We start from the raw sequence: 21,095 nt of genomic DNA, 5'->3' as shown, positions 1-21,095 counted from the left end.
GGTGCTACGATACCCTGTTAGAAAACCAGGGCACTGCTCTTTACATGTGCAAAGAAAAAAGAATCAGCATATATTCAGTTTAAATAAGAGTAAAATGACTAGGAAGATTTCAACTACACAAATTATATACAATTGTATAAGATTTTAAAACCCTTAATCCTTCAACACTTGAGAGAGATGTTTGTTTAAAATATTAAGCTATTGAGGAAGTACCTTTTGGTGCTTTAGCTCTTCATAAAAAAAGCATCAATATATTTTATTACTTGTTTTAAGCAGACAATGTCAAGATCTGGTCCTCAATGAGTAGTGGAGGCTATCTTACTGTAACAAGGCTAGCATCTTGAAAGAAAACACCACCACGTTTCAGGAGTTTTCTTCCCCCATCCAATTTATTCCTGCCCACGTTTCCCAGTGCTCTCAATCCCACATTCAGATTTCCTCTTCCTCCCACTCCCTTTCACACACTTGTAACCGTTCTTTTCCCCTTCCTTTTCAGCCCATCTCCCTTTGTCCTTCCAGCTCCACTGCTCTTATGAATCCACCTCTCCTCCCACTTCTGCTATTTCCATATTTCTTTTAAAACAAAACAAAAAAACAGAGGGAGAGAGAGAGAAGTCCCCAAAGAAATTCCCCCTTAAAAAAGGAAAAATAACCCACAAACAAAACCTCAGGGAATAACCCTGCAACTGTACAGAGCTCTGTTGTTCTGTATGCGACACTAGACTGTTATCTTTTGCCTTTTTATTTATTTAGACTATAAACCAAACAAGTTAAGATCAGAGATTGAATTCAGTAGGTCACTTGTTTGATTTCAGGAGGCAAAGATGGTTGGCTGGTGGAGTTTAGGTGGTTTAAGCAACTACTGCAAAAAACAGTCAAAATTAAGCTTCCATCAAAGAGGTGCAAGATTCTTCCTAAACTTATCGTCTTAACAGCATCCTAGCTGCATCAGCAGGATTACTTATATCTTGCACTACAACCAGTAGCAATCTGGAGGGCTCTGCAGTGTCTGGTTGCCATGTAACTATCATCTACATCCGAAGATACATTCATGTCTGGAATAAGAACTACGCTTTTCCCATGTTACTGGCTTTAACCGGAGTGTCGCTTCCCCTTTATCCTCCCCTCTCTGACTTCTCTACTTCTTTTCTCCAGGCGATGAGATTAAGTGCCTATATATCAAAGAACGATTGCCAAGGAAAGCAAAAGTTAGATTATCAACACAGAGCTCGAGCCTCAGTCCTTACACTCCTCATAAGGCTGGTGTCAAAACAATAAGTGCTCCATATGCCTTTAGACACATTCAGCCTCACGTACTCTTGTCCCTTCACGAGGCATGTGTCGCCAGCCTGCAATGAATAGTGCAAATGCACCTGCACAGATCTAAAAATTTAACCTGAAGTTCACGTTAATAATGAAGCACTCCAGGTGGTCTGCAAGCTGGGACCGTAATGAGGAACTTTCAGTGACACACTAGTTATCAAATGTTGAGCCAGGTCACTACACATGAATAAAGTGATCTCCCCAGAAAGATGAAAGGGGAATTATTTTTTTCTTTTTAAGAGAGATTACACTTGCCTTCTGTAAAAAGTCTGAAGAAAGACAATGTGCTAAAACATTTAACTTGATTAGACTGGAACTGAATAAAACACATCAAGAACTATCAAAGGAGCAGAAAATTATTCTGAACTGTATATGCAACAGTGGTTAAATCCCACCTGGTGCCCTCTCAACCCCTGCTGACAGCAGACCTCTTAACTGTGGTTGCACCGCTTGCAAAACCGGTGGAGGAATGACGCTGATCATTCTTGTTGCTGCTGGGGGAAGGAAGCAGGGGCACAGGGAATGTCAGAGGGGATAGCACTGGCCCTGGGAACCGGGAGCACCTTTCCCACAGCCCAATGCCTGTCTCTGCTCACCACTTACCAATTCCAGGGAGCAGGTTGCCCCCAAGCTCTGTAGGTACAGCCTTCAGGAAGAGGCATGACAAGCATCTGAAGGAAAATTAGGGTCTCCTTCAATCTGCAAGGGACTGAGCCCCCATTTGCCCTGCTTCACACCTGCTCTGTCCCCTGGCAAGTGAGAGGGATATGAAAACACTCTGGGACTCTTCACAGGGAGCTTGCTGAGGTCAGAGGATGAGGGACAGACACTGTCTGTAAGGTATCGTTCTGTTTCAAAGAGCCCAAGCAGTATATGTATAGAGAAAAACACACATAGGATACAAAACTCATGTCCTACATTGCCTGTGCATCAGAAGGTCTTCATACAGCCCTGGACGGCAGGTCATTATGGCAGCCAGCCATATAAGCAGCTACATAAGAGTTCTGATCTGTTCAGTCCCATGTGTGCACAACCCATATAGCGCATCTAGTACAAAACACTTTGTGTTCTTGGCTGAAACAAGGCTTTGCCCTTGCTAAGGAACGGCAGGAGGAAGCAACAGTGTACAGAAGGCAGCTCGTTCGTACAGCCACCTCAGGCATCCCCTTTCATCCCACAAGGAGAAAACAGAATCAGGATCCAGAAATAAGAAAGCTGAGAAGGTCTTACGCTTTACAGCCTTTTCTAAATTTTTACCCCAGTGGCTTGCCCTAAGGGAAAATTACTTTTAAAGCTTTGCCTACTGAGAAAGAAATGACAGGTATTGTAACAGGGAGCAAAGAAATATCAGATTGCACACTCAGCAACATGTATCATGACTGTATAGGAGTAGGTTGATGAAACCTGGAAATGGGGAAGGAATGAAAGAGAGCAGGATGGTCCCCTAAAAACTTAGCAACACTAGGTCTGTTTGAAGTTCCCCTACATATTGTAATATTTCTGTGACTAAGCACTAGAACAATAGAATTATGTTAGAAATCAAGTTCAGTTCAGACTACAAAAGTTCTTCATATATTTCACAGATGGGTATAGTACAAGGACACAGAAAAATACATGGAATAAAGTCTCTGAATTTTGTTTGTACTTGATCCTGTAATCGAAGGCAAGCAAGCTTTTACTGTTTTCTACTCTACTTCTTCATGAAAAAGGTATTTTGGTGAGATGCCCAAAGATATAATAAAAAATATCCCCAAAGGTATAACAAATCAGTTAGTTGTTCTTCTCATAAAGATAATTAAAGCCCTATACAGAAATTATGGGAAGTTTCCTTGCCAATATGCACAATTCAAAATCAACAGCATTCAACCTCTTCAGAAAGATGAACACATGCAATCGTACCAGCTTGAAAAAACAAAAATAAGTCTATTTACTGCGTGACTCTGGAAACTAAATGTAAAGCTTTCCCTGAGAGAAAGCCAGCTCCAAATCTTATGAAGCTGTTTTAGCTTAATTGTTTTGAGATGTAAATGTAAACAATGCAGAGTGACATTCTTCATTTGGGAGAAAAATCAAAACCAAAGAATAAACACAGTTGCTGAATCCGAAGCAAGCTGTTCACTGTCCTGAAATAAAATAACTTACTTAGACATGTTTTCATGCTGAGAAGCTGGAGAAGCCAGTGTTGCTTCAGGGCCATTTGAGACACTTTTGTACCTAATGAGGCCAGCATATTTTTTGCAAGATAGTCTTATTTTCTTTTTTTCCAAGCATCCCTACATGGAAACAGATATCAACTTCGGAAATATCGCAGCCTGTGTATTATCAGCCAAATAAATCATTGTAGTTCTGGGGAAAAAAACCAACACCTGGAACAGGAATAATGGAAAAATGAATCCAAAAGCAAAAAACGTCTAGGAACTAAGTGACAAGTTATTATTCCCATCAGCGCGCAGGCCTCGTTGCCAGAAAGAATTAATCCTGATACTAATTCGAAGACTTCCGAACTAATACGTTGCCAGAAAGAATTAATCCTGATACTAATTCGAAGACTTCTACGAACTAATACTAAACATACCTATTTTAATCTTTTTAAAATTCATTTTTAGTAAAACCTGAGGACTAACTCTGGCAAGCTGTTCTCAGAAGTCAAGCTCACTATTTTTCACATCACCCGAAACATGGTCTTCTGTCCCTGAAGGACTCTTTCTGAAGAAACAGTATGTTAGCATTCATTGCTGTAACCCATTGATGTATATTTTATTTGTGGTTTTAAAGTTTTCAACCACTTTTCTTTGATGCAATGTATAATCAGTAGTAGTTAAAAGACTACCTTAAAAAATGGAAGCCTCTGAACAAATTTTGTGATAAACCATCAAAGGGGTGGAGTTTGAATTAAAAGCCTGAAGGGTAAGAAACAAATCAAACTTGAAACAACTGAGGTCTCTAAGAACAATGGCAGGGATGGGGGAAAGCTCTAGCATTAACAACACTGGAAAGCTTAATTCAAAACAACTCTCAGACACAGCTTCTTTCGTTACCCGGATCTAGAATGAAAACAATGGATCAACCGTTCACCAGTATAAATGTGAACCTTTACGTTTCTATACTGAAAATGGTTCAACAGTCAACCGTAAAATCATACTTCACAGCCCAATGAAAAGTGATCACACAGGATCCTTAAATGAAAGGTAGCATATCTCAGGTCACGACTACTGACTTGCGGTCCATGGAGGGCTTAAAAACCCTACTTTGAAGGAATCCATGGAAGGTAACTAAGAGAAGGCGGCATGCTGGTAGCAGGCTTAAACTCACGGTACATACATGCCATACTTCTACTACAAAATGTATAGTCATTCACAAATTAGAAAAGGCTGAAAAATGCTTCTGTAGACAATTTAGTAATTCATTAGTAATGAGAATGTTTTATGGGTACCTTACGCTTTAGAACAAACACCATCAATTGTCTCTCTCATTTTTCTATTATACTTAATGCCAAATTTATGTAAATATAGATTACTAATGAATGACGAGAAACTAGAAAATACAAGCTTCACTTATTTTTACTTAATAGATTAAAACAATTACCAATCTACAGGTGGAAAAGTTTACTGCATTTCCTGTTCACTCTATTTAAAAAGTAACATTATAATTTCAAAACCTTCTGAGAGTCACTTGCCTCCGAGCAGTCTTTTACATCATTTCAAAGCTCAGGTCCTTGAGCTTTAAAAATAATACTTGAGTTTATTATTCCAGGCAAAGAATTCTACTGAAAACTCTCTTTCAATGTTTGAAAAAGCATTGATGAAATGGTGGCAAAAAGTTCACAGCCAGGCTGGCAGTCACAGAAGCAGTTTTACCAGTGCTCCACAAAATTCAGATTCAAACAGACCCCTGCGTAGTTCAGACCTTTTCAAATAGACAGGGGCAGATCTGTTGTGGAGCTTGGGAAGGCTGCCAACCTTCAAAATCAGCAGTGTAGCTGGGAAAAGGAGTCTGAACTACTGCAACACCTGAAACCAAAAATGTAGAGCTCATAAATAGTTCTAAACACATTTAAACTAAGAGTAATATAAAATTTTAGTCCTCATTAGCGTTTCCTATGTATATCAATCAGAAACGATAATATAACTCCTTGGAACAACCAAATACTGTGCGCATTTTTTTAACTGCAAAATTAAAGATATAGAAAAAAGGTCTTGCATAACACAAAGATAAAAGGTTTCCTTCTGAATCCAGCTACTGTTAACATTTGCACCTGGTGCTTACATAATTAAATACAGAAAACAACAATTGTACCCTAAGAAAAACTTAATTAGATTAGGCATGTAGTAACAAATGCAAAATTACCATCATTAGTATGTCAGTGTTCTACAAATGGAAATGCTTAACTGCCAAGCCTACAACTCTCATGTCTGATTTCTTCCCACAGATGAGGAGGCGGCAGCCATTTGCACCCTTTTGTAATTTTAGGGCAACTGCATCAGGGGAGACCTACTCACAAAGGAGCAGGCAGGAGTACTGCTGTCATCTTGTCTCTCTCTCCAGAAATTCAGAAGGTGTACTTTCATTTACAGACATTTTGCACTACAAAAGCAAAACCAGGTTGGGCAGCCTGGAACAAACTAAGGAGTCTACAAATCTCTTATGTGTCCTGATCCTTCATCATTAGCCTTGTGGGCTGCTTCACAGGCACCTGCTAAAGCCAGATAATATTTAAACTGCTATTTGATAGCAGTTCCAGAGAAGACCTGAAACAACTTGTTCAGTAAGAAGTATTAGGTTTTAAATAACATAAATGAAAGAAAAACACATAATTAAGAACTCAGATTGTTTTTAAAAAACATACAGCCATATGCTTGATGGCAAACCTGTCACACCCACCAGTGTGGACTCTGCCTTCCTTGCGCTGCAATACGAAAAACCTGCAATCACATTTGGCCTTGCAAAAGGAAAAAAGCCTTTCCTTTATTAAGAAAACCCAAAGAAGCACTAGGCAAAATTGTGGTCTGACCTTAAACTTTACCATGCAGTCAAGAAATAAAAAATAAGAAGTCTGGTTTATGAATTTTGGAAGCAAAATTCACATTAAGATAGTATGGGGCACAGATACGATTGTTTCTTGACAAAACTATAGATACATAAGGCTACCCAGCTGTGCAGCCATGAAACATATTTTTCTTGATTAAATAAGGAGCTATGGCAACCAAGGGTACTATGGCCTCACATATGCTGTAATAATGAGACATAATGAAGGGTCTTCTGGGAGCTCTCCCACAACTGTTAAAATTTTATAGCATCAAATTTGGGAATTAATTTTGAAAAAGAGAGAATCCTACTTAATATTTGATGTGCATTGGTACTTTTTTCCTTTATAATGAAACATCCACACTCTTTATGTTTAAAAAAATTCAACTGCTCCTGCCGAATCAACTCTCAAGGGAGAAGAAGATAATAATATCTAATATGAACTTTACAGTATTTGCTTAGTATATCCTATTTGCAGATATCATCTTATTTGAATAATCATATGTTTGCAATTTTCCAGCTCCTGATGAAAAACTGACCTGTCATCAGAGTGAATTTCCTTCAAAACGCACATATGACTGTTATCTGTACCTGGTGTTATTAAGAATATTCATTTTTTTGACACTCGTTCCACTAGTTACCTACATATAAACTTATACATATAAGAGGTCTCATCTCAGTCCATGGTGAGGTCATGCTACTTTTCTTTTCTGTAAAAAGTGACTCAAAATAATTGCCTGATAAATCTGCCGATTCTTTGTCCAGCTGTCATTTCAAGGGAAAAGTTTTCTGCTGAATCTTTTGTTCTCTGGGAGGGCAGGCAGTCCTGGCTGAAGTGCTAATTGCTTGTAAGCCCAGAGAAGAGGCTAAATTCCACCGCAGCTGGGTTGTATCTGGATTGAACAGAGGCTCCACCCTTGAACAAATAATCCCTGTGGAGAAATTATTGCCCAGTCATCAAGGGTGAAGAAATACAAAGAAGGTAGTAACACCAGGGGTTTTATCCTTTTACATCGACAATACTGCCTTCATTCCTAAGAGCAATGGAACAGCAGATGGGGTGACCACCGTGGTACAGCTAGGTCGGGCTAACCATTTTACATCAAAATTGTGATTGAAAGATAAACAAAGATTACAACCCTAACTGTAGGTTTCCATAAACAATTTCTTCACTTACAGCAACTCTGAAATTGGCAGTTCTCTTTCATTTGCTTGAGTAATGAATTCATTCGGCTCGACAAATTACTGCCGGTTCAGAACACTTTTCCCTTCATCCCAGTACAAACTGGCGAAAGGAAGGAGAAAGGGGCGCTACCTGCATTTAGGGGCAGATGGCATGATTCAGGATGAGAGGGACTGGTGACTAAAGCTGTGATTAGGATATGGCATAAGAGTGAAGCTGGCAACGAAAGGGCACAGGCACATGAATTCAAAGAGAGAGAATCTGGGAAATTGGCCTGGGACTAAAACTAAACCGTTTCCCAGTAAAGAAATCAGACAGTGAGCCAGGAGCAGAGAGAAACTGTGACTGGCTAGACACGGAGACTAATTTTTAGAAGTGAACATTAAGGTAAGAAGTTAGAAGGGGACACTCACTCCCCACACCCCAAATGTTTGAGAACAGGGTCTCACATTACAATCTGCCCAGCAGCAGAGGAAGTCATCACTCATCTCTTCCCCTTCGCACTTGTTTCCACACCCATCACTCCTCTCTCAATCAGCTCTCTGCTCCTTAATCACGTCAAAGCAAACTTTTTTAAGACTGCAGCCTGAAATCATCTAAGTAAAAAACCTCCCTAAAACCAATCCCTCTTTAATATGTAAATTTAGGCCAACAGACTTTCGAATGGATGTGATTAAGGGAGCAGTAAACTGTAAAATGCAGGTAGTGGGACTGGGAACAAGAGGTAGAGAAGAAGGTGGGAATCTCAAGGTGAATATCAGTCTGACGATTTATAATGTTGCATTACACCCTGAGTTGATGTACAAGTTCCAGTTTGCAGACTCGCTTGGAATTTACCAGACATACTTTTTGAAATTTAAGGACTTCCATTTCGTTACAGAAATTAGTCCCTTGCTGCATAGCTTGGGCCTTAAAATTAGAATTCTGACCTTAATCTCTGCTTTTCTTTTCTTTTTTCCTTTTGGTAAAGGTAACACCATTGTTTTGAGGAAGACAAATATATTACCTATGAAATCTTTAATTTACTTATGAAATCATATACCGAACTGATAAGTACCGTAACAAATACTGGTTTGCAGACCAGAATTTAAGTACACAAAAAGTGAAACACGGTTTATGCTTGGAACAAAGAGGATGACTGAGATGAGGTTCCAGCTGGAAAAACAGTGCAATTGTACAGTTAGAGGCAACATCATAATACATATATGCATAGAGACTGCGAGCCTGCAGGCAACTTTAATTTTGGCACTTCCTAACTTTAAGCACTTGGTTTTGCACCTTAATAACATTCTTTTAACATTGTGTGCATATAATACACTCATAGATCACTCAGCCAAGACATAATTGGTTTAATCATCCACATTTGTGAATGACTTGTGACGCTTACGTGAGTTTGCTAAGTTGCAGCCCTGCCCAATAAAAATTAACAGATGCCTCTATGAAGCCCAGAGAAACAAGCTGATAATGTAAAAGGAACAGACTGAATCGCAACAGTAGAAGTGTGACAAAAAATATTTTGTTCTTTGCTACTGTATATGTAGCCAAAACTACAACACTACAGATCTGTCAGTCCAAATGGCAAAAGTATGATTTTGAATTTTAAAAAGATAAATTAGCTTTAAAAGAAACTTGAATAAGAAACCCTACACAGTACAAGGCATTTACAGAAGAACAAGGAAAAAGATGTAAATAAGGTGATTTGTAAAAGAAAAAAAAACAACTATTTTACACATAATTATAAGGTAGCATTTTTAATGGGAGAATCATTGACATTCTTCTGCTGTTGGAAGAGGCTAGATTTAGTAGATAATAAAATTAGCTACTTTCTTAATCCAGAAGACTGTATTTTTGTCATAAAAAAGATTTTTAAATGCTTTGTTATTAATACTATATATACAAATTCAAAATAAAAGTAAACAGCCCTTCTCTAAATATAGAAAAGCCTCAAATAAGAACAGTGAATCGCTGTTTATTTAGAATTACTAATGGTGGTAGCCTCAAATACGTCACATTTTTCCTAGATTCAATTTTATCTCCATTGGTGTAATACTAGTTATCTAGCAGTATCTTATTTCCAGTTAGTGGTCCTTCTGCCATTCCTTTAGAGAATTTGCTGTATAACCAATTAAGGTCTAATCGTCAGAAAGTTGCTCTTAGTAGAGTATGTTTTCTCTTTTTCCAACTATCATCCTGTTTCTGCCCATGAAACTGGTACTAAACTTAAAATTCCTCTTCCTTCCAGATAGGAATCAAAATTCCTATTTGCAAAACTGATATAGGCATGAAACCCCAGTGAGTTATGCTTTGCCTTCAGAGAGCTGATTTTTGCTCTTTTTTGCTTGGACCTTTTGCAAAACATACAGTTTCCTTGTCTCATTTTCCCAACTGTAAAATGGAGAAAACATTACTTCTCTGTTACAGAGCAATTAGGATAAATGCACCAAAGGTCTGTGGAGCACTTGGATTCTGTGATAACAATGCTCACACGGATGAGGTTCATCATGCATTTTCTTTCATAGCAAAGCCATCCTCAGCGATTCCTGTCCCTGGTTACTTCACACCTCAGTTTACTGTTCCCCCACTACAACTGATTTTAAAAATAAAGTCTAAATTGAATCTACAAAGTGATTCAGGCTAAACTTGAAGCCCTAGAAAGGGTGCAAAGGAGGGGTGTGTGTGTAAGCTTTTTTATTTGTTTCTGAAATCATGGGAGCATCATTTGTAGCTTGCTGTATGGCATGAGAATGAAAATTAACAACTGGAAGCTGCACTACCATCCGATTTTATCAGTTAGAAAAGACGAGCAACTGCAAAGACAGACTTGTACATACAGGTTTTCCACTAATTCTTAAAAATCAGTTCCACCTATATGAGAGTTTTAATCCTTCATTAGCAATCACCACATTTCTTTTTTTTTTTTTTAATAATTCCCCAAGTTCATTCCACTTTATACGGTCTGTTTTGATAGAGGGTTCTCAAAACTGGAAGGAAGAGAGCTGCAAAGAGAGGCATACAGAAAACAAAGAAGGAGAGATCTTTCCAAAACTCAACCATCTTGCCAGCCACCCTGCTGGAGATTTTCTTGGCTTTTGAAAAGCTGCATGTTATAATCTGTAAGCGTTTTGCACAGAACAAAGGAACTTCGGAAAAATGTGATCAGCAAAGAGCGACTCATAAACGAGTAGTGAAGCTCTGTGGAAAGAGCAGAAAATTTGAAATAGAAGGTGAGATGTGAATGCAGACCTGATTTCATAATCCTTCATTCTACGCGGCAAGAAGAGAGCTGTAATCTCTTTCTATAATATCAGTAATTTCAATACTTGGTTTTTGCTTGTCACTATAGTTTAATCCCAGGTTTTATTCAAGATTTTCTCTGAAAATATGGTGACTAAGAAGTAATTGCTTTCATTAGAAACAAAAAGAAGAAACTATTGTGAATTCTTTCCATTACGGGAGGTGGGGCATTAAGGACGATGACAGCCTCCAATCTCTGACCTTTGGGGAATGCGAGTTTTCATGCCCGAGTACATCAGCAGACATAGTTAGAGCTACCTTCTCCCTCCTTCCGGGGAGGCGCTAGTGTCATGCAATGCCCATATTTTCATTTTATTGGACGCGCACACATTTTAAAAAGAATAACCAACAAAGATCAACAAATAGCTGCTGCCATTTTTCCATGCCTTACTGCTCATACCTCTATCATTTATATACATTTAATGTAGAATGTAAGGAGCTTAGGGCTTAGAGATACTTTTCAGGAACTCTCTAGTGATTAAGGTCTTTGTTTTATATTTACGCATACCAGCGTGAAAGCTTCAGTAAATGGTCTGATACTCAAAAGTGCTTCTATGTCTACAAGTCAAGTACCTCCATCACTCCTTTATTTCATTTGTTCTATTTCTTTCAATATCAGCTGCAAAAATAAATAAATGTGGTTTTTAAATGTTTTAAATTGCATTTCGCATTTTCCTCCTACTGAATAGTCAGTACTTCTGTTACAGGACCAGGAAAATAGCTGTAGACCTTAAATCTGAAAAACAGGTTTAAAAACACCACCACCCCTGTTTGAGCCTAACAAAACATGTCTTCACTGCAGCGCTCGCTTCATTCTTACCTCAGCAAAAGGGACACCGTCGAGATTGTTAGGCGTGAAACTGAACAACTTTGACAGGTGTCCCAACGTACAGATTTTTCTTTAAGGAAACCAACCAAATGCTTAATTTTAAAAACTGTCTTCTGTAGACCAGCACATATATATACTCGAATGCCTGACTTACTATATTCTCATTGTAGCACACAGCCACACTTGTTGCTTCCTGCACTCCCAGACTCTATTTTCACCCTGGGAGCTGTGCTCTTCACCTTCAATTACAGGGGGAGAGTCTCAACAGAAGTATCCTAAGATGCTTGAGCAGCACCTTGGTAAATGAAAAACTAATTGTATTTTCTGCATGCAAGACATACGTGTGAGACATATACGTAGTCTTTGTCTATATGTGGAAAAAGTGTCTAACATTTTTAGAGCATATGTCCAATTCACGTAACAAACATACCGTGAATTGCCTTATACATCATGTGATATCTGTGGATTAGGGAAGCTTTGTGATCTCTCATCCTGATTTGCAGCTCTGTCCTGTAACATGAAACAAAAACGGAAAAAAGAAACAAATACATTCCTTACATAACTGCCTGCCTTTTCGGCTTGGATTTTTATCAAGAGCACCTTAAGTTTTCAATGACCATGAACTAAAGGTCTTTCCCAGTCTAACAAAATTAATGCCATATTTTTATTTATACACATGTGCATGTGTGCGTGCACACACACACACTAAGTCTGACGTTCTGAAAAGACTGCATATTCAGTCACAAATATATATAGTGACATGTATATATATAAGTATGTATATATGAAAGCCATATATATATGGCAGAAACTGTGTACGTTCATTTTTTAATTGTGGGTACATAACACTGTAATTACCTCATAACAAAATTAAACAAAATGAGGAGAGTAAGTGTGACGGTCTATCTGAGTAAGAAAAAGGCCTCACAATTAAGTGGGAGCTCAGAGTGTTGTGGACTCAGCATTCAGTAACTGATGAGTGAAAAATAAAACATCACCTTCTAATGCCTAATTAAGTCAACACAGCAGCAATATTAAAAGGCTGAGGACAGTGGTGAGTAAGTATGCCTGGACACGCTAAATTTTAGATTTTTTTCATGACAGAAACATACGGTCATGTTCCTATACCACTGGCTGGAACAGGAGAACCACTTTAAAGGATCACAGGCTGAACATGTATTTTAAAAAAGTCTTCATTAGGGAAAGTCATTTAATGTGGATCAACAACTATATGTACACATTTGACACTTAACATCTGATCACATACCTGTATCAGTTTATGTAAATAGCAAAACATAATTTATTTATTTTTTAAGTAACTGCTGGGAAAGTGTAATTAACAGGATACAATTAGGCAACAACTAAGAAATACTTAAAATCAATCCAGAGACTTCCTGTTTATGATTATTACCTGTAACTATACGAATGTACAAAATGACTGAAGAAAGAGTTAGCACCCCCTATCTAGCCAAAGAGCAAAATATAGATCATATTTAAACAACAACAACCAAACAAACAAAAAGAAACTCTATGAAGTAGAGCGCACATTTAAATAGTCATGGCAGTTTGGGTTAAGGGTCTTTTGAAACAAACTATGCTTATTTTTTTATAGAGCTATCATCACTGTATCTCTAGATGCACTACAAAATGAGAAAATCCACTAGTTTTAATTAAAGCTGAACTGAAACTCACGTGGAAATATCCACTGCAGTAACAGAAGGCAAAAAGCAAACATACATACACAGATTGAAGAAAGAAAGAAAAAACATTTCAAGAATAACTGACCTGTAAAGAAAGATTCTGCTTACATAGGAAGTTTGAATAAATTCTATAAAAGCGGTTGAATTACAGAGAAATCTATTTGCTTTGATCTAATCCAACAAAAAGCTCATAAATAATAACAAGATTTTGGGCTGAACCAAACACCTTGAAAGGGTTACAGTCTACCCTGAGCTACTGGGCTACCAAGGGAACTAGTATTACAGCTGTACAGAAAGAAATACATAAATGCATAAATATTAAAATTTTAATTGGCTGATGTACTGTCACAGTGGGGGAACTGTGGTGGATACAGGCCTCTCAAACCCACTCTATTTACAGAGATGAAAAAGAACAGCATGCAAATAGTAAAAAGAGATAAAACACTTTAACAACGCTACAGAATTGCAGCAGCAATCTTCTAGCAGAAAGGGATTAATTAGCAACAAAGGCAAACAGCCATTTGCCTTAAGTTATCAGTTCTTCTACATGATCATTATTCGCTAGGAAAATCTTTGTACCTTCATAGCTATTATCTAAATACCTAAGATATGATGGCGCAGTGTACAAAGCAACTGAAAGCTTTTGAGGCTAGCTGAAATCCCAGATGAAGCACATTTGTTCCATGAAGCCATTTGTTGCAAGCACACCCCAATCTGACAAATGTATTTGACATGATACAAGAAAATGCCAACAGACCGACATAAAAAAATACAAAACAATAACGCTTATTTTCTCGATGAAAGAATCCTGTCACCGCTCCTTTCCCAAACTCTTTCTTCTCCTCTCAAGGGATGCATTCATGTTATGTGCACGTCATGCACAAATTTGAACTTTGGATTTAAACCCTTGCTTCACTTGCATTTAAATTATGTAAATATCAAGCCCAAGCCCTGTGAAATCCAAAACAGAGAGCATCTCATCCTGGTTCAGGATAAAACAGGCTTGTCTTCTTCCTGTTACACATTTTGAACAGGCTAGTGTAGGGTCAGCCTAATATTAAATGTATTCTCCTTTTACATTGCTATGGGGTGCTTTGCAAGTTGTCTCATTCCTGCCTCCAATTTTCTCTTGTACAAGTTCCTGTACTTTTCTCGTTTTCTCTCTTACAACTGTCACTTCTCAGGGTCATGAATATTCATTTGCCATGTAAGTTGATGTCAGTGAAAAACCTCCTTTTTTGGTAGAGATTTAACTATCAGAAGGAGGCTGGAAATGGTTAGTAGTGTATCCAAGTCACAGCCGTGAGAATAAAAACTTTACCCCTGGCCAAGGGGAGGGATGTTAAGAAAAGATATTTCTATCAGCTGTTCCTTCCTGCCACTACTGACTGGATAAGCACTGGCTTTTTGAACCCATTAGTCTGCAACTAACTGGCAAATAGACAGGGTGGCTGGCAAACACCAGTGACTCTGTAGCAGCACCCTACCAGCAGTTATCCTCTACTTCTTTCTATAGCATTAGCAGCAGCCATGATGGTTTTGCTACATACCTGCCATACCCATGTTTGAAGACAAACAGCTCCACCATCAATTTGGACCCAAGTGGTACAACCCAGATGCTCAAACACTGGTATGTAGCAGTGTTTCAGCTGCCCCAGACAAAGTGACATTTCTGGCCCTCAGCTGTCATTCTGGAAAGGTGCAGATGCCCAGCCAACCCTGCGTCCTGTCTGCCAGATCCATGCCTGTATCTCGGAGAGCTCATTGGGCTGATGTGGCACTAGATGCTTGCATGTAGGTGAGCGTAGCTGCTCGCATTTTGAAGCGGCATACTGACCCTCGCACAAAGTCCGTCTCCTGCATCATGTGATTTTGCTCTCAGGCTCAGCAAAAGACTCCAGCCATTGAATAGCTCATTTCCCTCCTAATAAACCCATTTTCCAGGATAGAAGTCAATCTGTGGTAATTTCTTTCCAGCAGGAGAAAACACTTTTTTTGCCACTATTATAATCTAACACAGAGGTAAAGGCGAACAAAGAAGGCAGGCAAATCCCACTTTCAAAATGGAGTCTACCCGATAACGTACAGAGAAACCCAGTTCCCTACTGTGATCATGAACACAATACAAGTTCCCCATGCTGTAACAGTTGCTTAAAATGACATGCCTACAAACCATATCTTGGCAGACTGGAGAGGTAGGTCTGGTCTACATTTAAGATATGCTAACATACTTATGGCTATATAGGAATTAATTTTTTCCATGCCAGCAAAAGCCCTAGAAAAGACACAGTTACACTGGCCAAAAAAGAGAGAGACAGAGAGACGGAGAGAAACAGAAAAGCAGACAGATCTTTTGGAGCAACCAACTTAAACTGGGTCCAAACAATACTTACAAAAGACTGCGAATATAACCTGTCTCCTCTCAGAGTTTTTAAAGACAAAATTACCATTTTAAAGTACAGAGCTGACAAAAATTATGTTCATAACAGGACACAATAAACAATGATGTCTCCTTCCCCAACTCTAGTATAGGCAACAAAATCTTACGAGGGGGAAAAAAAAATCCCTAGCTTGCTATTTTAAATAGACCCTCAATTTAAGGTCAAAGAAAGCAAGCCAATCCAGAAATCAGCATGCAATAAGAACTTTGTTACAGTCATCAAATTACTAAAAGAAAAATGAACCCCAAGGAAAATAACTGAAAATGAGGTGGGGACAGTGGGGCACAAAACCCCCAAAAACCCACAGACTATCCAAAACTGTAAGGGGGAGGAGAAATCTCAGCTCTTTCTCACTTTGCTTTAACAAAGTGCATGAAATCACATACTTTCATTCCTTGACACAGCTGTAAAAGAATGTAAAGAAAAAAATTGCCATGTAAAATAGGGCATTTTGATTTCTCAACAGCCAAAACTTCATGATACATTTTCAAAAGGGGTCACTTTTTCTCAAAATAGCAAATGTTTTTTCCTCACTCCCTCCAAATGCAGGTAATTTTCTTAATAATTTTCACCTTTGCACTGTTGAACATAATGGGACAAATAATACATGATGCACAAATAAGTCATAAACACTTTGTGCAAGTTAACAGGAGCAGTGAGATGCTGAATGTGTGATAAATCTAGACCTGAAAGCGAAATATGCCTCCTAATTAAAAATCAATTATTAAAAACAGTAAAGAATGAAGAAGAAAAAAGGCTCACTCACCAAACTCATAATGAAATCCTGGAAACTTCAGAGTTATTTGAAAAGCAGAAAGAAACCTTCGACATCTATATTTAACTAAAGATTCTTCTAAGGCTCTATTGTGTGCTTCTCAATTTTATGATTAAACAGTTCTGTGAAAAATTGTTTCTGGTATCTTTTGTACTTTTATCTCTTCATTCCAAATGGTCATGAAAATGAATAGACAGCATTCAAATGGGGAATGCAAGAACAAATCATTACTCTGGCTCTGGGAAATCAAAGTACACAGATGCCCTGATGTGGCTCCGAGCTGACGCAGGGATGATAAGCAGCCACCCAAACCCACCAGCACCTGAACTTACAACCAGGTGCATTATGTTTGCCAACAACATCGCCCATTGGGTTCCTCAACAGTTCTCCTCCAGAAGATGGTTTTAACATCCGTATTGAGTAATTCACAAGCATTAGATCAGGGTGTTCAAATAACCATTTCCAACTATTTTGTGTTCAATTCTAGAAAGATTTTGAACAGAGAACAGCTCAAAAGCAGCTCAAAATCACAAAAACCTGTTGCGTGAGCTTGGGCAAGTGGAAATTTCTGGTTTTAATTTTCTGTAAAACTAAGATACGTATTCATACCCCCAGCAGTGACAGAGAGATTAAATTAACGAGCATTACTGAAGAGATCTGAATCCCATTATTGGAAAAACTACACTGGTATTATGCATTATCATAAATATTCAGCATCTGCAATCAAAAGAAGGCTTTGGTGTTTACGTATATAATAAAGTTTTAATAATTCACTAGCAATATTTCACGTGGAGTGCTGCTGCTACTTCCTCCTGGAAAAAGGAAAAAATATATCCAGAATTTAAAATCCAAACCCATTCAACCGGAAACAAAATGATCCCTTCTACAGAGAAATGCACGTTGCCAGTAACAAGTCATTTTTCTCAGAGGTAGGGGCTCCAGGCTTCATCTGCCTGCGGCAGGCAGGTGGGCCAGCCAGGGGTGCCTCCATCTTGTGCTCCCCTGAGCGAGCTCCAGCCTGCAGACCCTGTGCACCCTTCCCTTCTCTGAAAGGGCACAACCAATGCATGCACCCAAGGCCGGAGCCACAGACACCTCATGGCGGCTGCCCAAAGTCGGGATTACTTTGGGAGCAAAATTCTCAGGATTTTTCCTCAAAAGACTTGGAAAACCTAAGTGAGTGCGCTCTGAGGACACGTCGGCCACTCCACCCAAGGGCGGCTCACGGCACCTCCAGAGCACAAACACAGCCCCTCAACCACCAGCAGCCAAACTCTAAACCATAAAATAGTCAAACTTGGTATTTTACCTGCATCGCAAGCAAGGGGGTATGTTGTTATCCTTCCACCGGAGATTAAAGGATCTGGGATTGTGTTTCGCAGGGTTTTGGCCACAGGGGGCTGCAGGGAGACCTCCTCTGTGGGAGGGCATTGGGGCTGCCCTGTGCCGCCCGCAGCCAGTTCCCCAAGGGACCCACTGTGCGCCAAAACTCAACCTGCCACAGGAGCTTCCTGAGACCACTGAGGAAACTTATTTAAGAAATGGTGGTAAAAGCCCAAAATGATGCCAGGGCAGAAGGAGAGAGGGGAGATGCAGAAGAGAAGATGCAGCAGCACACTGACCCAGCCTCGTGTGCCGCCATCACCTCAGCCTGCCCTGAGGGGGCAGGAGACCAGGAGGTGGTGGGGTGGCAGCAGGGGGGTGGGAAGGAGGCGGTTTTAATTGCCAATACATTAACTTGATTGAGACTCCCCCACTTCTAACACATAAAACACAGGAAAAATCCTGACTTGACTCACAGCGTGGGCTCATCCAGCCTGCCACGGAGGGAGAGCCATGTCATCTAGTGCCACGCTGAACGGACATCAACTTTTGAAGTATGGTCCAGCTGAATAAATACCACAGAAAGTCAATAGCCAAATCCTTTCAGCAGCAGCAGTGCTCTGGGAACCTGACTGGAATTTGAATATTTGCATTGATTTTTTTTTTTTTTTTTTTTCTTGGATGTTACCAGCTGGGAGCAAGTGCTGGAGAGGAGGTACACAGACAGCTCCGCAGGAACATGAATGGTTAGCGAAGGATTACCTTTTAAAGGATTTTCCTTTAAACAAAGAAAAATTTGGTATACTGCAAACAACTAACTCGAATCAAAAGAAACAGATTAATCCAACAGGATTACCAGGTAAGGCTTCCCTGTACTTTAATGTCCAGACACACAGCCGAGAAACATGAACTGTTTTATTGAGACGCCTGGGTGCAGTTGTCAAGCACCTTTTCATGGTCCACAAATAAGGGAGGCCTGTTCAGTTAAGGCTGTTAAAACAAAAGCTTTGACAACTTCTCCTCAAGCCTCACAAGCAACAGCGATCTTCTGTCTTTTTACAGAGCCCCTTCCTTTACCCTGGCATATGTAAGCTCTGATCATCAAGTCCTTTTAACTCCAGCCAGGAAGGAAGATTAGTCGCTGCCTGTTACCGCTCCTGCACTGTGAAATTTCCACAACTGAGCTCTTCTACTTCCCTCTGGGAGGCAGGGGAAGTCACAGAAAACTGAGATCAAGCTCTTCATGGTTTTTCTTTTCCTGAATTGTTAACACTTGTGTAAGCTCCTACGGCGATGATACTACAGTATCACAAAAAGCAAAATAGCATCAATCTACAGCACCCATATATTTGGAAACAATACCCACTATGTGCACTTGTGCCTCTCTGTCTTACTAATAGACATGTTGGTAGCATCTCTTACATGCACCGAAGATTCGTACTGAAATCTACTTGAGTATTCTGGCAAGCAGAATAGGGTAAGCAACAAAGTTTTAAAAAAAAAAAGTGCAAAGATAAAACCTCATTGATTCATTAAAATGAGGTTTTACCATGTTTTAATTATTTAACTTTTTTTTAAAAGCTATTTATTTAACACGCATTCAAGGTTGCCTTGAAGTAAATTAAAAAAAAAAAATCCTAAATACTTAAACACAACATAACATAAGGCAGTTTGGTTCCTTTATGTTTCAGTTAGCCCCATATACAGGTCAGCCCTAGTCTAATCCAGAGAGGAAAACAGATTCAGCAGCAGTCACACACCCTGCCTCTTGATGATATGAAACGTTATTAACTTTGGTGAGTTTTCCCATCTAATAATTTTACTTTTCTACCTTTTGAACTTATCATATATTGTTTTATAACCAACTAAACACTACATTTGCTCGGCATATATTTCACATTTAAGAAAAAATACAGCATTAAGCAAAGACTCACCTCCTCCACCTCCAAGAAGGCTGGAATTAGCTGCAAGAAGAACAAAAGGAGAACCGTTAGCATTGAGCTTCCTAAATATAGATGGAACAAAACCAGAAGATGTTTCACAAGAGATTTTCCATTGTTTCAGTAACTTTGCTACTCTCCACTTATCCAAAAACATTTACTGCAAAAACAATCATTTATGTAAATTGTAATCACAATCTTTACCTTTGCACTATTTTGCAGTATCTTTGAACATGTGATCTAATAAATAAAACAGTAATACAATTATTAAAGCTTAATGTGTTGAATAGTTTATGAAATTACAATCTTGAATTTATAATTCTATAAACCACATTCCTTTTTGATTACCAAATGAAGTAAAAGTCTTTCATTTTAAAGGAACTTAAATAGACTTTGATGCAACTTTTGATTAGCTCTCCTTGTTTTCTATGACATGGGACCTTTGAGGAGGATGATGAGAAACCTTGGCCCCATTGATATCAAAGGGTGTTTTACCATTGTATGCAATTAAGTTGGGATTTCACTCAGTATGCTTAATTGCCCCTGCACTGTAACCATCCAGCTATCCATGCCAGAAATGGATAAATCACTTATGGAAAGCAATTTTCAGAGCATGGTGATACAAGATGGTCCTTGAAATTAAGCTAGCACAACTGGAGCCATGCCAAACATTTTCCTTTCACTGCCTAGGCAAAAACAGAAGGAAAGCCTAGGCTTCTAAGCCTGCCTTGAGTAAAGTATTCACCCTTTAGATGTCTGGGAAACAAATCCCTGTCCTATCGTAATATAGATAAAACGCAGTATAAAAACAAGAGTATAAGGGATGGACACAAGTATTTCTTACTGCTTGCTGATGAGCAAAGGAGAAGCAAGACATCAAACCATTTCCTGCTCCAGGACAAGGGTAGATGGCAAGATACACAGAATAAATTAGGTATTTTCCAGTATCCAAAATTTCTACTCTTACACGTTATTGTTTCTATGATTTCTCTCTGCTTCCTCCATAGAAGAATGTGAACAGCAAATTCCCTGCTATTGGTTTTTTCCATCACTTTCTTGAGACTCTCACAAAAAATCGACAGTTACCTTGGTCCTCCTCATTTCTTTTTCAGATACTCTACAAACATCTCTGACTTAACATCCACTTTCAGCTCAACCATTTGCAGCCAGCTTTCACTGACACTGCGGTGAAACTGTCTTCATTGAAAAGCTAAATTTTCCATCAAAGTAGCATACCCAAGATCTCTGATTTATAAAGCAAC

The 21,095-nt window shown here is 39.0% G+C and overlaps 1 protein-coding gene across 4 annotated transcripts in view; it reads right to left on the bottom strand.

Moving 5' to 3' along the window:
• MACROD2 (MACRO domain containing 2) overlaps positions 1–21,095 on the bottom strand; it is a 922,980-nt gene that overhangs the window by 712,140 nt on the left and 189,745 nt on the right. For all 4 annotated transcript variants that reach the window (XM_019472914.1, XM_019472915.1, XM_019472916.1 and 1 more), the window contains exon 3: positions 19,828–19,857. In XM_019472914.1, the coding sequence (XP_019328459.1) occupies positions 19,828–19,857 (30 nt within the window). The remainder of the gene's footprint in view (positions 1–19,827; positions 19,858–21,095) is intronic.

This window comes from Aptenodytes forsteri, unplaced genomic scaffold (genome assembly GCF_000699145.1).
Source record: "Aptenodytes forsteri isolate BGI_AS27 unplaced genomic scaffold, ASM69914v1 Scaffold5, whole genome shotgun sequence".
Taxonomy (NCBI): Eukaryota; Metazoa; Chordata; class Aves; order Sphenisciformes; family Spheniscidae; genus Aptenodytes; species Aptenodytes forsteri.
This window is presented reverse-complemented; position numbering and strand designations above follow the sequence as displayed.